This window comes from Xiphophorus hellerii, chromosome 13 (genome assembly GCF_003331165.1).
Source record: "Xiphophorus hellerii strain 12219 chromosome 13, Xiphophorus_hellerii-4.1, whole genome shotgun sequence".
NCBI lineage: Eukaryota > Metazoa > Chordata > Actinopteri > Cyprinodontiformes > Poeciliidae > Xiphophorus > Xiphophorus hellerii.
The window spans coordinates 16,932,043-16,948,949 of NC_045684.1; the positions used below are offsets into that span (position 1 = coordinate 16,932,043).

General features: G+C 39.5%; 1 protein-coding gene across 3 annotated transcripts in view; it reads right to left on the minus strand.

Moving 5' to 3' along the window:
• kcnq4 (potassium voltage-gated channel subfamily Q member 4) overlaps nt 1-15,919 on the minus strand; it is a 55,899-nt gene extending 39,980 nt beyond the window's left edge. For 2 of the 3 annotated variants that reach the window (XM_032581674.1, XM_032581672.1), the window contains exon 1: nt 14,336-15,919. In XM_032581674.1, the coding sequence (XP_032437565.1) occupies nt 14,336-14,637 (302 nt within the window). In that variant the 5' untranslated portion in view covers nt 14,638-15,919. The remainder of the gene's footprint in view (nt 1-14,335) is intronic. The other variant, XM_032581673.1, reaches the window with a different exon arrangement.
• Nucleotides 15,920-16,907: the final 988 nt, after the last annotated feature.

A 16,907-nucleotide genomic window follows, 5' to 3' on the forward strand; every position in this document is an offset into this window, starting at 1 on the left:
TGCACAGAGTACTGCATAGCTGAACAAAAATGGTTAATAGTTTTCAAAGTTTCTACAAATAATCTGAAAAGTGCGGCTTGCATGTATATTTTCTGTATTTCCAGTTGCAAGTCTTTTGTGGTTTGTCTTCAGCAGCAAAAAGAAACTCCACACTCATCTTTTTAAAAAAAATAGATGACAACTACTAAGGTTAAATGGAGGATATCTATGAATATATATTTTTGGATTATTGTCACCAATTCCCAACTAAATTTAACTCTGGACTTTAACTAAGTCATTCTAACAAATGAATATGGACTGTTTGATCTCCAACTGTATGTTTAGGATCTTGCTGGAAGGTGAAACTGCAAGTCTTGTGTGTCATCTAGCAAGTTTCCTTCAGGTATCATCCTGTATTTAGCTTCATCCATCAACACAGCATGATGCTGCCACCATCATGTTTCAATAAGGGGATCAGCTCAATCAATGACGGACTACATATTTGAACAACATTCATCATTTTTGATCCGTTTAACAATCACAAGCCGCTTTGCGTTGCTTTTTCTCAACAAAATACATTGTGGGTTCTGGCTGCATCATTACAAAACATGAAATGGATTTGGGGGGGGTGAATACCTTTGCAAGGCATTGCAGAAGTTGAGAGAAAGATGTGACGTGGCCTACAAGGGACAAACATTTCCCAAAAGGAATGTTTCCAAGTCCATAAAAAGGCACCTGTTGATTGAAACAGATTTCAGCAACGACAAGAAAAGGAGACACAAACAAATGGATCTTAAAGACATAAACTTCCTAGCAGTGTGGGAAGCAGCGTGGTTAAAAAAGAGAAAAAGTACATTGCAATAACAGGAACTGAGAAAGCAACCGACAGAAAAAAAGAGGAAACGATACTGAAAGCAAGCGAAGCATTTTTGAGCAGGAGATGTAACACAAGACGAAAGCAATCTCCCGAGACTGACAGGCAGCCTGCGTAATCAAGGCTTCCTCGTTAGCATTTGATTATTGCTTATGGTCTGCCTGCAAAGCCACTGGTCGGGCGTTTGCACACACACACAAATACGACCATGAAGTCCATTAATAAACGTATGCATGAATGCTCACACATTTTGCAAATGCACACCCGCCAATCAAGATCTTTTCTGGCAGCAAGCACTCTCAGCCACATAAGCAATAAACACACACACACACCCGCACACACAATTTGTGCAAAGTGCCTGCTGCATGCGAGGCAGACCTTTTAAACACTGGCCCACGTTGTGATTTTGTTTGAGCTCCATCTCCATGGTGCTGCTTCCTCAAATGTTTATAGTGGCTGCCGTTATAAATTAAAACGATCTTAACAACACTTAAGATGGGTTGTTCATGCTGGTGTGACCAGGCAGCGACAACAGGAGAGAGACACACGCAGGGCTACACTGTCCCAGGGCGCAGAGAAACACGAGGCAGGAAAATAGTTGAACAACAAAGATGTAGAACAGGATTAATCCTTAGTGAACACGGTAAAAAAAATAAAATAAAATCTCAATAAGTTATCTTGAGAAGGAAAGATGGCTCGTGTTTGTGTGCAGTCATGAAGCTGGTAACATCTTTTCGTCTGTAAACAGCCTGTCCTCATCATTTACCTTTTATCAACACAAATGGAGCAACGTCAAACCGACCGACAGAGAGCCGGTGGATCAGTCATGGTGTGAAAATCACAGGGTGTGGTTTTCTGCTTTAAATGTTTGTGGTTTTTCTTGTTATGGTTCACTGATGTCTGTTTAAAAGAGTTTCATCAATAAAAATGAAAATTTTAATTTCAGTTCAGACACCCATATACGTGTTTAAATTATGTTCTTGCAGCTAATTTGTAGGTGGTTATGCTTCCTACGTGCCATAAACTACAGTCTGGCATTTTCTAGGCAGACTCTGAGTTTTCTTCATTGCAGAAAATGTTATTTCAGCCACATTGGAGGTTTTATACGCATGATTGGACTGTTTGACGTTACAATCCATAGCTTCACTATCCAGTTTAAGGCCAAACTTTGACTAGGCAACGCCAAAACCTTCATTTCATATTTTAACTCTGAGACAAGCACACTTTTCAAAAAGTTTGAATGTTTTTCCAGAAGTGTTCAGCTATCAGTAAGATGGGCCTTTGTATTCTTTCTGGTGAGAATCTTTCTGGCTTTGCTTTGAAACACGATCATGGATGCAATATTTGCCCAATCTCTCTTTTTTATTGTTGAATCATCAACACTAACCTATCATAAGGCAAGCGAGGCCTACAGAGACTTAGATTTTGTTTTTAGGTTCTGTCTCCATGTTGAGTGCGGCTTTCAAAAGCTTTTTGAAACCCTTTCCATATGAATACGTATTAATGACTTTATTTTTCATCCGGTCCTACATTTATTCAGCATGTGATGAGTTAGTTTTGAGCTCTTATTACCTACTTGATTTTGTTGGCTTGGTTTCATCGGAGTGATTTCAAAGTGTCTGTTATTAATAAGGCTGGGTATGGCTAGCTAAACCAACCAAAAATATGATTTATCACAGGAAGGGAAGGAAATTATATTTTAAAATAGAAATAGTTTGACCTGCTTTTCTTCCCTTATGGGTGTTGACAAAAATTTTATGCATATCTAATGACAATGAGGACGGAGGTGAAGGGTTGTGCTGTCAGGACGTTCTGATGCACAAAGCTGAAGTAGCTGAAGCATTTTTCTATCCATTGGTCTGTTGGATTGAAATCAACTTATTTTTGTTATCTGATCCTCGTTTGCACATCATTTCATTAAAGCCCAGTCATAAAATGTGGGTTAGGGTTTTAAATTAAAAGGTTTGAAGAGCAAACAGTGGATATTTGTTCAATTTAAATATCCTTATACTTGTTTAAAGTACAATCAATTTTATTCAGTTTCAGAATAAACAGATAATAAATTAACATACTAGACACACTTTAATCTTTGTCTTTTTTTATTATGTTAAACGTTCTAAAAGCAACCATTTAGTAAATTTAATAATCATTTCTCTGTAATAAAAGTTAGTTTTTTGTTGTTTTAATCCTTTTAGTGCGTCTGACTGATGACGGACTGAAAGAAAAACAGGAGCAGCTGGACTGGGGAAATGCAACACATAACTACAATTATTAATTACAGCAGAGAATGCTGTTAGTTCTGTATGCTAGGCCTGTGTTTATATCATTATATATCGACTTAGACATTAATGTTTTGACTACCATTTGGCATTTTAATGCGGATGGTGTCAAACAAACATTTTTCCACAACTCCCGGTCTGGATCTCCTCATTCTATGCAGACAATTAAGAACTGTTACTTAAATACTTAGATGTCTAAAGTGTTAATTAAAAAAAAAAAAAAATCCAAAGAGAAAATAAAAAAATCAGGTTTATCAATATTTTAGATTGAAATGTTGTGGTTGGGGTTGCATAGGTCAGACACAAAGATTCCGTTTTTTCCTTACATGGTAAAATACATGCATGCTAAGTTCTGCCTGCTTGGCTGTATGTATTCCCCTTTTCATATACAGACGACTTGTTGAGTATTTCTTTTTTCTACATGTCCAAAATTTACTGAAAAATAATAAAAGAAGTCCAGGAGCCATCTTTGGAGTCTTACAAATTTAAATTTGCGACAGGTGCCGCTGCATTTTGCTGCACTTCTTATAAAGTTTACAGCAGTAAGTAAGAGATTCCTTTTAAAAATCACTTTGGGTAAAAGCATCTGCCAAATTAATCCAACGTAAAAACCAACATGTTAAATTAATTTCAGCAGTTAGCTTCTGTTTACCGTTTATCTCTACATTATGCAGCATGTGAAGATGATCTGTGTGCTTTTGTGCAGACACCAATTACGATAAGCCTGAAGTGCGTTGCAGAGAGATAATGGCTGAAACTATTGATTTATTTTCTAGATGCTTTATGGTCTCAGCAACTGCTGGCCACACACAGACCGTGGTTCCTGAGATTACTAAGCATACTAGCCCTCACACACAACCTGCAAATCATGAGTACTTTCTGTCACTTGAGGAAATCATCCAAACTTGGCATCAAAATTCAGCTGCTAAGCATCTGGATGTGGTTACACAGTTTGCACTGTGGGCCCAAACACTGGGCAGCGCTAAGTCTTTGTATGCAAACACGATATACAGTTAGCATACAAAAAGAAGACAACAAATGTGCTACACCTACAGAAGATGATGCCCCGGCAGCTCTGACATGGCCACCGATACATTTCCACTCAAACAAAAGCTGCGTTTCACAGGAAGGGCCGTGCTGGCAGCTGCTCCGTTTGACTTGCAGCTACACTGCTGGGCTGCAAAGTTTTGACTGCACGGGGTAATCTGAGAACCAGAACCAGCGACGGCAAAAACAAACGCTCCAAGAGCAGAGGAGGCAGAGAGGTGGAGGAGAAATGTTACAGTTTAACAGATAAAAGCACAATTTGTATTCAATTCAGTTTAATATTCATACATGCATCAAAGACTAGTTTCAACCACATGAACTGATTGAACTGATGTCTTTCTGAACCAATTATACACTTTGGATAAATTTAGGACTGTGCTTGGGTAACAGAGCATAACTCTGAGGTGAAAAAACTTTCAAAATCTTGACAAAAAAAACTAAAAATGTGTCATGTTTTTTTATTCAACCTCTTTTACTCTAATAAACACCTAAATCAGGAGAGGAGAGATTATTTCAGGCAAGCAGACAAAGGTAACTCTGGGGGAGCTGTAGAGATCCACAGCTGAAGTGATAAAATTTGTCAGAAAGGACTACAATTTCACAAGACGACAATCGTCAGGATATCCTGTTGCCAGAAGCCATGCTGGAGATGATGGAGCAGAGAACTATTCGACCAGCTCTGGTCAAATGAGACAAAATGTGAAAGAAAACTTCCACTGCACAACACAGTTAAACATGTGGGTGGCAGGATCATGTTGTTGGGATGGTTTTCTTTAAGAGAAATGAAAGAATCTGGCGATTGTTGAAAAATGAACGAGTCACAGTAAGTTAATATTAAGGCATTCTCGTGTGCTAGAACGGTCTAGTTAAAGTCCAGGCCTCACTCCAATGGAGAATATTTGACCAAACTTAAAACCTTTGGTACCACCTTACAATAACGCTCCCCTTATAGATGGCTAATAAATAGTTAATACTAGATATATTATTAATTTTTCACTAAACACTTTATAAATCATTAATAACCATTTATTTTTGTTTTAATTAAGGGTGAGAAGGATGCAAATCTACCAGTTCCTTGCCAAATAGTGATTGTTCACCTATATATCTCATCTAGAGTTGTTATAATAAACATTTCAGGCTAACTTGTGAGCACAAGAATTTGTAAATGCAATTTTTTTGGCATATTGTCTCATTCTCACCCTTAATTACTGCATTAATGTTCTATATTATTAATGTTCTATAAAGTGTTTAGACATAACTGGATAATATATCTATAAGCTATTTATTAGCCATCAATAAGGAGAGCCATATTATAAAGTGGACTCAGAAAACTTTATATTCTCTTCCTTCCATCTCATAGTTATGTGTTGGTCTCTGTATTGCATATTGCACAGACAGAATAGAGAGAAACTGAATTTTCTTGTTCTGTGGAAGCAGATCTGAAGAGTTTTGAAGGTCCTGACAATTCAACATGATCTCCTGGCATTTCCTTTGAATCCCTGTTGCCAAACACCTCACTATTCCTGGCCCGCCTCCACGACAATGCCATCACATAAACACCGATTACAGCAGGTTATAGAATGTCAAGCCCCACCCGACCAACCCATCTGCAGGAGGATAAAAACGCTCCCTGCCATCAGTGTCACTGCTGTGTGTCTGTGTGGATAAATTTCACCTTCAGCATTTTCCCCGTCTCCTGGAATGGGACGATAATTAACGACACGTCGTTTCCTTTCCCCCTGATGCTGCATAGTTGCATGAATACGTGCGTGTCGACTTCCTGGGTGAGTGTGACCACAAAAGTGAGGCCTGGATATCGGGGGGGGGGAAACCTGACTCCCCTGGGTCGGCCATCCCAGGACAGACAGTCCTTTCCCCGGTGAGACCGCATTTTGCCTCGAAAGGAGAAATTAATACAGCAGCTAACCTCGACTCTCCGATCTCCCCGGCACACTCCGGTTCTCTATTTCAATCTCTTACTTCATATATGGACTAGTCGTGCGACACTGCAACACTTTTGTGCTTTAAATAAAAGGATAATAAAAGCTTTTAATCTTTCAAATGTAGAATCTTCTTTTAATTAAAAGTTTCTGTTTTTGGACACACTCAACGTTCCTCCAAATACATGCACGAGTCACTAATTAGAAGAATCTCATGTGTCCTTTAGAAAGGTGTTTCCTCCCTGGCAGAAAGTGATCAATGAAGATTCAAATAATCACTAATTAGTCAAATGTTAGCAGCTTAAGTTGAGCTCTTCTCGCTCGCGCGTCTTCTGATTTTCCTCTGTCACACTCTGGTGTTAAAGGGCATCAAGCCACTCTAGAGAAAAATGAACCCTCGTGGCAGCCAGGGGAGATAAAACAGTTCGCTGCAGAGTGTGACAAAAACATCAAACAAGACAGAAGAACAAATGAGACGAGACAGGCATGATGCAGCAGTAAAAAAAAAAAGGAAGTCACAATCATAAAAAATGAGGAAAAGGCTAAATTAAAAGATACACACATGCGCAGACTCTTATTTGTGTAACTGAGCAAAATCTGGTGGATATAAAATAAAAAATCAACAAGGCAAGTTAAAATCCAGGTTTTTGAGATGTTTAAAAATAAGACAATTTTGCATTTTTTTCCACCTTTAAGTGAATCTTCAACAACATAAACAAATAAAATCTTCAATGTTTTGTTCATTTTTTCGCAAAGAATTGGGTTTTGACACTTGCTAGACAGCTGGCGCTCTGGTTATGAAGAAAAAGTAGAAAATCTTAAAGAGGGGAACAGACTTGGCTCAACATTTTTTGAGATTCATATCTATAAATATGCATATTATTCTCTATATATGTAGATCTATCAGATAAAGATGCAATAAGTTAGAAAAATTGACATTTGTACATGTAATATGACAAAATTTCAAGGACTATAATTACTTTTCCAAGCTTTTTTACAAATTACTCATGAAACGCTAATCTCAGCTCTGAGGTGACTCCATGAAAAGGAAGTAGTGCTTGTGATCAAGATTTAAAAATGACAGCATCATTAACTAACTTCTGACATTTTTACTGATTTAAGTTTTAAAATGTTTTCAAAATTCAAAACCCTCATCACAATATGAAAAACAACTGTAAAACCCGAAGCCTCAGAAGATTAAAGATATTTTTTCTTTGATAATTTAAGCTTTTTCCAACTTGAGGAGATGACGAGTGAATTGGACGGAAACTGAGCGATGACACTCCTGCTTTTGGAGCAATAGGGAAAAAGTGAATGAAGGAAAAGCGCACAACATAATATGAATAAAGCAGAATTCGTACTATGTGCTGAGGAGGGCAGATAAAACAACAGCAGCTGTGAATGAAGAGCAAGCAATCGTCTCATCATGAGAAGGTTGGAAAACCCACACAAAGTGCAGAGTAGCTTTCTCCTGCAATTTTATGGTGCCACTTTCTGCTGTGCCCCACCTTTCTTTCTCCTTCTACTTAGTCATCAATAAAAACACATTTGTGTGCTGACTAAAAGGCAAACAACAAAACAAAAAGCTATTTTCTGGCAGTACTCAAATGATGAATAATAAAAATAAAAAAAAGCAGGGCTAAGACCAAATGCGTCAGTAGTTTTTGGATGAAGCCAGAGGGTGGTGTCTGCCTGTAGAGGGTTTTATTTGGCGTGGTCAAAACGGAGACCAGGCTGCTTCAGTGACTCCAGAAAAAAGTAGATTAGCTGTCTGAAACTGGGTTCAGAGAGAGTGAAAACTGCACAAAAAGGCATTCAATAAGCAAGCTGTCAGCGCCAAATTAGTTTGTTCATTTCAGAGATGAAAAGGCAATATACCTTTGGAGAATAGTTTGAGAGGTTTTATGTGTACAGCACTGTTAATGAAAAGAACATATAAAAAATTACCGTCATCAATTCTCTGGAAACTGTCACTGCAGACTGGAAAGCAGTCGGCTGAGAGTCAGACATTGTCATAATTTATTTTTGTGTTGATAGATAATGAGACTTTGGGTCCACCTTTCATGAAAAAGTGTGTTTGTCCCATTAAAGGTATAAATGAGGAAATATTTATTGTCTTTTTTAAATCTGTTTAAAAAACAGATTCAAAAACAGTATGTAAGCTGGTTCATGTAAGTCCTGAACAGATTCTAAAGGTTTAAGATGGTCAGAAAACTAATCAAGGCATTGCACTCGTTGACATTTAATACCTGTCGCTGTATTTAATGTCAGCCATAACTCGGACAGCCATGAGGCTGCAGTTTCCATTGCCAGATTTGAGAAAATCACACATTATTTTCATGTGTAAATCTTTCCATGTTGAACCATAAGCCATGCATGTCTTACCCAGTTGGGTTTTACCTAGCCCCCTGCTCTACGCTTTGCTTCGTGCAGAGAGTCTGGACCCTCAGCTGTTGAGGAAGCGCCAGTTCAATGCTAAGAAGCCTGTCGGAAATTGCCTGTAAACAACCGTCCTCCACTGTGAAAAGAGAAGTCTCCAGTCGAATAACATTAATTCAATGTTTGGAATTGTGGCCAAGACGAACTGAATGACTGCATTCAGACTTTCACTTCCTCTGCTTACATTGTCAAACTACAGATTGGCTACAATTCTAAGACAGAAAATCGACAAGTTAAATTCTATTGGAGAAAGAAGAAGCTCAGATTGAGAATAATCACGTTTATGGCAAGTCATCACTTTAGTCCAGTTTCCATCATCCTGCATGTCAAGGTGAAGGAAACTTCAACAGCACAGACAGAGCACTTGATTAGTGTTTCAAGTGAATAAGTGCTGTTTTTATTTGGGTTATTGCTTGCTTATCTGGTGATTAAACCATACATGTGTCCGATGTGTGGGAAGGCATTATTTTCTTATCACATTACAAATTCATGCATCACTAAAACTAAAGGCAGATTTTCAAAAATGTGTTGGAGGGATCAGAGCTATTAATAAACTATGAGAAACCCAAACACAATGTGTAACCAAGTGAAATATCATTATTGCCATGTTACAACTGGATTATAGTATATCAAAAATGTTTCAATGTTAATTAATGTTATCTCTTAAGCACCTAAAAAAAAATCTTTTACACCTTATCTAAGTTGCTGCCAAGAAAATTATTCAGATAGTGAAGAAATATTTGAAATGATGAATCAGCCATGTTCTGAAGATTTCTTCTTAAAGTGCCTTATAAAAGAAGAAGAAATATGTTTCTATTCCACTCATGCTGACGAAGCTGCACAAGATCATTCTTAAACCCTTGCATTAAAATCTTATACCACATCTGTGCTCCTCCTCAATTAGACATCAATAATGGACAGCCAGTAAATCTTCACCCTCCTCCGAACCAATCAATCTCTCTGACTGGCCAGTGCTCAGCCTTTAATCATTTCCCTGTCCTCTCTTGTGTACTTTTCACTGTATTTTCAGGCTGAAGTCCAGTGGAATGTTGCACTCAGCCAGACTCTGCAGCGGTTCACCCAGCCAAGGCCGAGACCAAGACATGACATGCGGTCTTGGACACCAGCAGGCCTGGATTTAGTTGGCTCCGTGCAGCGCTGTAAAGGCCTGGTCGCAAATCAGTAGCAGGATTCTACACTGGAGACCCACGACCCTGGAAAACCCTCCACTGGGATACAATAATGTGGCCAAAACAGATGGCCCCATGTGAACATCTATATGTGGCACCGCCAATGGTGGAAAAGGGTGGAAGGTCAGAGGTGAGGGGAAGCACTGTAGCTGAGCCTTGTCTGAATGTTTTTGGTCCTCTGGCAGGCTCATGTGTCACGTTTACACATGCGTAACCTAGACAAGAATAACAGTGCAAACAACCCGCATATGACTCCCATTCCAAGAAAATCTGATACAACAACTATCCAGAACTATTACAGTATTTCATAAGTGTGATGATATAGAAAAAAATAACAGATGACTATCAATTTGACTTATTAGCTATAGAGATAAACCAGTGGAGAAAAGCTTGCTTTGCTAAATTTAGCTTATGCATTGCCTATACCCGCTTATAAAAAAGCAGTGTGTCAACATCATATCCAGCAAATTTCAGCAAAATCTCAGGTTTTGTTATCCTGTGCAAAAGCACCACATAAAAGCAGACATTGGGGAGTAATTTATTTATTACATTGAGGTCCCAGATAATGCTTATCCCGTGCGAATAGGTCATAAAAAATGTAAATAAATAAATAAGAATAATAACATAATAAAAGAGGAATAATTACTTAGATTTTCTTATTTGTTTTCTTTCAAATATTGCATGTGGCCGCAGATCTTTGCAATTGTAATATTTCACACACACTGATATTGTGACGCCTGTATTGCTGTAGTGCGGCTCTGATGGTAATACCAAATATGGAATGAGTTGTACGGACTTCAAACGTTATCACAAAATGTTAAAAAAATAATAATTCCAACCACAATGTCTACTTTTTCACAGAACCGGAGCCTGATAAACAAAGAAAATGCTCTAAAATGAAACAGAACCTCCAGTGTAGGGCATACTGCGACTGACTAAACATTACATACCGCTTTCACTCAGTTATGAACTGAAAGATATGAAACATCTCTATACCAAACTTTAACCAAAACCATCTTGGTGGGATGTGAATAGAATCAGGTTAAACCTGCATATAGAGCAAATAGATTTAAAGAGGTTATGAAGAGTATTTGATGTGAATGAGTCAAAGAACCATAACAACACAAGTGGGACTTAACATTTCAGATGGTAAATGCACCACTTGAATCAAACCCCCATCAGGTTGTCCAAGCAACCAATCGGGTTCATGCACAAAGAGATTCCTTGCACCAGGATGCCTTCCATAAAACTTTCCGGGAACTCCATTGTGTTTTTTGAGCAGGTTTCTGCCTTTTAACCCCTCCTCTGTGCTTGGTAGGCAATATGAGTTCAGTAGGTGTGGGAGATGAAGAATTTTAAGGAGGATACACTTTGTGCCAGCTCTGAATGAGCATAAGGCTGATACTTAGAAAAAAAAGCTTTTTACCTCATGGGAGATACAGATATTTAAAATTATGTAAAGGGGAATGTTTAGAAGGGAGGGTGCGAAAGTTATCCATGGCGTACTATGATCAGCTTAGTTAGATAAGAAGAGAGGCTCTTTACTCCTTTTTTTTCCCCACAAAAACTCCCACAATTCTCTGCGATGAGAGGCTGTGAAGAAGCAACACATCTGTTCCAGGGTCCCCTGCTACAATGTAGGACTAATTAAAGGATCAACTGAAGTTGGCACAGCACCCAACACAGCAGTGTATGGTTCAATTCAATTATAAGATCAACGTACCTTTAATTGAGCTTCACGGTACACCGTATTTTCCTCGCTTACCGTGAGCATGTAATTAATCAAACGGAATGCAGCGCTCGGAGTGATGCGGTACCATGGGAAGAATGCTCTCCGGTAGACAGATGTGCACGAAACAAAAATGGACGTCTCGGTGCGGTCTTTAAAGATCCCGCTATGTATCAGTCTCAGCAAGTGTGTGTGATGGAGTTGGTTAAGACAGCAACACGAAGCAGGCCGTCACAGGAGAACTTCTCTCCCAAGATGAGTCAAGCTTCATTTGTGAGTCCGCGGCATCTGAAACACGATACGGACACCTCCACGGGCCTCCTTAATGGAGAAATAACAACAATGGCTGAGCTGCTATCCAATCTAACATTTCGTTGGAAAATGTCACAGAACTATCCTGAAAATCCCACAGACCATAATCAAAGAACTCTGAAAAAAAAAAAAGTTATTCCATTCCATTTGGTTATTCCACCAAATATTGATTTCTGAACTCTTCCTGAATTAAAACATTTAGTACTGTTGTTTTTAAATGAATATGAACTTGTTTTCTTTGCAACATTTGAGGTCTGAAAGCACCGTGTCTTTTTCATTATTTTGACCATTTCTCATTTTCTTCAATTAAATACAAAATTTTTGCTTGGAGTTTTGGAGACATGTTGTCAGTAGTTCATAGAATAAAATAACAATGTTCATTTTACTCACACATATAAATATAAAAAGTTAAATCAGAGAAACTGATCAATTTGCAGTTGTCTCAATTTTTTCCAGAGCTGTACATATGAACATCTTTACTTCTTTTTCACACTAAAATACAAATAAATTTTAATCTAGTTTAGTGGGACTTTGTGGGAAAACCACAGGGTGGGTGATATAGTGAATAGCTAGGTAAAGTTTTTAAAATAAAAACTGAAAGGTGTGGAGTGCATTTGTATTTTGCCTCCTGGAGTCAGTACTTTGTTGAACCACATGTCACTGAAATTACAGCTTCTAGTCTTTTGGGTTACGTCTCTACCAGCTTCAAACATAGACTGAATTTATCTTTTTTGTTGTTGTTATTTTTTATTAGCTCAATCCGCCCTCTACTAAACGTTAACAGTTATGTTCCAGCTAAAGAAGCAACCACAGTTTTCAGCATGATGTGGAGCGATAGCTTCCTGCTAATCATGGCAATTTGTTTGTTTCCCTAAAAGCTAAATTTGGTCTTATTTGATCAGAACAACCTTCTGCCACATGTTTTCCTGTGCCCCTTACATTAACTATGGCAAACTGAGAAATAAACTTTCTCTGACTTCCAAAAAGACTAGAATTGAGGACTGCACAAGTAATAGATTCTCTACAGCTCCTCCAGAGTTACCAAGGGACACGTGGTTGTCCTTTAGTTTATTTACGTGGTCATGTTTTGTAAATTTGCAGCCCATAGTCTTCCTAATATTACATAAAGGTTTGAACAGTTGATTTATGACCTAACCATTCTTCAAATCTCCCCTCAACTTTATCCCTGACCTGTCTGCTGTCTTCCTTGGACTCCGCTTAGTACTTCGGTGACTTCTGAAAGCATGCATCATATTCTCTCCACTTCACAATTGTGCATTCCTTCATGCGGGCACAAAATCCCCCCAAAAGAGCCTGAAAATTCAAAGGAGAGCTGCTGAAAGCGATACCAGGTATTGTCATGTATGCTCAAAATACGCTAAAGGAGGTTTCTGCTCTCACAAATGCGCGGACTGTAGAGGGTGAGAACACATGCAAGAGTCACAGGCCTGCAGTGGGATTTCCCTCTGCAACAAACACATGATGGCATTGGCAGGCAGACAGCTGTACTTGTATAAACAATGACACGCAAAGCACGACCCCGTCCAAGGAGCTCCCACACATAACGCTTCGTCCATCATGTTCCAGAAGCAGAAACAGCTGGAAGGCAGCTGCTTGCAGGCAAAACAGTCCAGGGATTCACTGGAGAAGATGTTGACATATATCGAGACACCTCAATGTGAGCAGAGTGAACTTTTAGCAAATACTTTAGCTCCATAAGTCACACAACAATACTTGTTTCATTTCTAATAAGATTACAAGTAAAATCTGTCATATGTGCTGTATCTGGATTTAAAAAGTGACTAATAATCCACATGTTAATGTCAAAATGCAATGAAGAAGACCGCTCCTTTGTACTCATGCGCTCAAACTTTTCCACAGTTTACAAGATATATAAATTACAGCGTATTTGGCATGTGGGTACGTCAGAATCCTGACTGTACGCTCCCAGATGTGGAGAAGTTGCTCAAGTCAGAGATGTGTTTTGTTAAAGTGTGAAAATTGTTCAGCCTTTTTCTCCCTTCCTGCAATAAATCCACATGAAATTCAGAGAGAAATTCTCAAAAGTCACAAAAAAGGCAAGCTTTTATCACCTACCCTCTCACATTTTATATTTTCTAATTTCATCAAAACGTTTTTCAAGAAAATCATTCACATGAACATAACTGAGTGTGTTAAGTTGAAAGAAAAAAAAAAAAGACAAAGTGGGGTTTGACTCAAAACCTGCCCCTCCTGTGGGTTTAAACTAAATATCCAAAGTTGTTCTCCTAATTTACTAAGACGGAGACAAGGGGAAATTGAACAGTAGACCTCATGTGGAGATGATGTATGGAGTATGATCCGGTTAATTGCAGCATAGGCAACTCAGGAGACCTAATTGGAAAATCTATCAAATAGTTGTTCTGTGTCAAAAAACTGGACTGGGAAGTAAAATTAAAAAATAAAATAAAATTAAAAAACAGGTGGCTATTGAAAAACTTTTTTCAAGTTTCTAAAAGTTGCATCATAGGTTTAATCGTAATGCCGTTGATAAGAGCAATACTTACATGAATGCATGATAGATGAACGCCCAACCTCTCGGTCTCTCCAGAACGTTGTAAAGGCAGTTTTGCAACTTTCTGAAGCGCTTACTTGAAGCGGATGCGTTGGCTCGGGGTCCGGGCGGTCCGGGCAGCGGGGTGCCCAGGAGCCCCGTGCGGTGAGACGGGTGTCCGCGCTCCGGGGTGGACGGCTCGCTCCGCTCGGTCTGGACGGCGGTGAGCGCCACGAAGTCTACCCGCCTGTCGTCGTTCGGGGCCGGGGGAGCGAGCATTCTGAGGCCGCCGTTGTTGGATGGACTTCCGAGCATTTTTTTCCCCCCCCTGTCACGACTGTTTCTCCTGCCACCTCTCACTGGATCATGCTCTGGATCTCTGCCTCAAAGTGGACTACAACTTGTAAAGTCCCGCAAGCCTCGCCGTGCAGGATGAAACCATGCCTTCGGGTTCGTTTTTTACGGTCTCGGTAGCTTGGCCAAGCTTCAAAAGTTATCTGTAAATCAAGACACGGTCGTAAAAGCCAGAAAGCGCAATAGTTTGATAAGTGCGTCGCGCTGAAACGTGACCCTCAGTGACCATTGCTCAAGAGTCAGGTGTAAGAGGTTGATCAGCGGGGTGCGGAGAGGTAATCACACATGCATTAACTCCAGTAACGCTGCAAAACGACCTGGCATCACTTTGAAAGCAGCGCGCAAACAGTCGAGTCAAGCAACGCTTTACAGCTTTTGTTCAACACAACAAGCGAGAGTGACAGCGGTGCACTTGCTCCACGTCGTCTACGGTCATTTCCGTGAATAAAGTCTGCTGTAATTGAGTTACTCTTAGCTGTTTCTATGTTGCCGCGCCACATCAGCTCTCCTCCTGGTGCGCCCCTCCGGTCCAGCGCTCCTCCGCTCCGGCAGGCGGGGTGGAGCGCGCAGGAGTCAGACACATCAGAGTGATGACCAGAAACTGCATCTGAGAAACAAAATCAACAACAACAACAACAAAAAAAACAACTCCAAAGAGAGGTTCAGGAAGCCGAAAGATATGTCTGAATGCCTGGTGAGAGAAGCTGGTCTCTCTGAGGTGACCTGCTGTGTGGGGAGAAACTGAAGAGGCGGAGAAGTCGGAGCGCCGGGATGGAGAGCAGCGGGACGAATGAGACAGCGCTAACAAACCCATGGTTTAGGAAGATTTCCTGGAAGATGAACTGATCCAGGATCAGTTTGTTTGTTGTGTTGAACAAAAGCTGTAAGCGTTGCTTGAACTGATCCAGGATCAGTTCATCTTAAAAGTTGGACGACAACAATGCACATAAGCCTCCGATTTAGCAGGATTTTTTTTAATCTGATCGTACAAAACACAAAAGCATCCCAATGGAATGGAAAATGTGTTCCGTTAAAATAAAAAAGAATCAATATATAATATACATTAATTGCACACACACAGAGTTCCATATATTAAATGTTTATTTCTGTCAGTTTTCCTAATTACAGCTAATGAACACTTGACAGTTATCCAGAGGTGTCGGTGACACCATGCACAAACATGTTAAACCACACGCAGTCATTGCTAATGATGCCGTCTGCTCATAGAGAATAATGATAGAAAGTTGAGTGGAAGAAAAACCTAAAATTCAGTTTCTCAGACAAGTAGAAAATTACATAAGAGTTGCAAACATTACCTTTGGACTTTGGACCACTAAGAGCAGTCCAGTTCTTTATCTCCTTATCCCAGGTTAGATGCTTCTGACATTGTCTCTGATTTAGGCCTGGCTTCAGTCGAGGAATGTAACGTCTGTAGCACATGGCAAGATGTGTGACTCCTAAATGACTGAGTCCAGCTGGAATGAGCCTTGTTTGACAGTCTTCACGAAGCTATTGTCACCCCTGTTTCTTGTGTTTTTTCTCTGCTACACTTTCTTTCCACTAAACTTTTTTTTAATACAGTCATTTTGTGATTGCCCAGCTCCGTTATCGATGCTTTTTGTTGCTTGTCCTCCATGTGGAGGGTGTCAGTAACTCTCTACTGGACAACTGCAATTTTCTCCATGATAGTGAAGACCATCAAATTACACTTTTGAATTAAATAATGTCGTTTTTAAAATTCACTTCAAGAGAGAGCTGAATTATTTGTTTTCATTGACTGTAAACTATAATCATTAAAAGTAATATAAAAATACATGAATTGGGGGTGTGCTGTGGTGGCGCAGGGGTTAAGCACAACCCACATATAGAGGCCCTAGTCCTCGACGCGGCTGTCGCAGGTTCGATTCCTGGCCTGGTGACCTTTGCTGCATGTCTTCCCCTTCTCTCATTACCCTCTTTACTGTCAAATAAAAGTCACTAGAGCCAATAAAATCTTTTTTTTTAAAAATACATGAATTAACTTTTGTGAATTGAACTACAAAAATAAACTTTTCAATGATGCCGATAATGATGTAAACTTACTGAGATGCACCTTAAAGCCTTTCAGATGGTCATATGTTCAAGTTGTCAAACAGTGGGATTGTTTTCCCCTGAAATGTAAATGTCACTCGTGTTTATTGTTAGAAGGGGGCTGGATCCATGGCTACAGCCATTTGAAACAGTAGAAACAG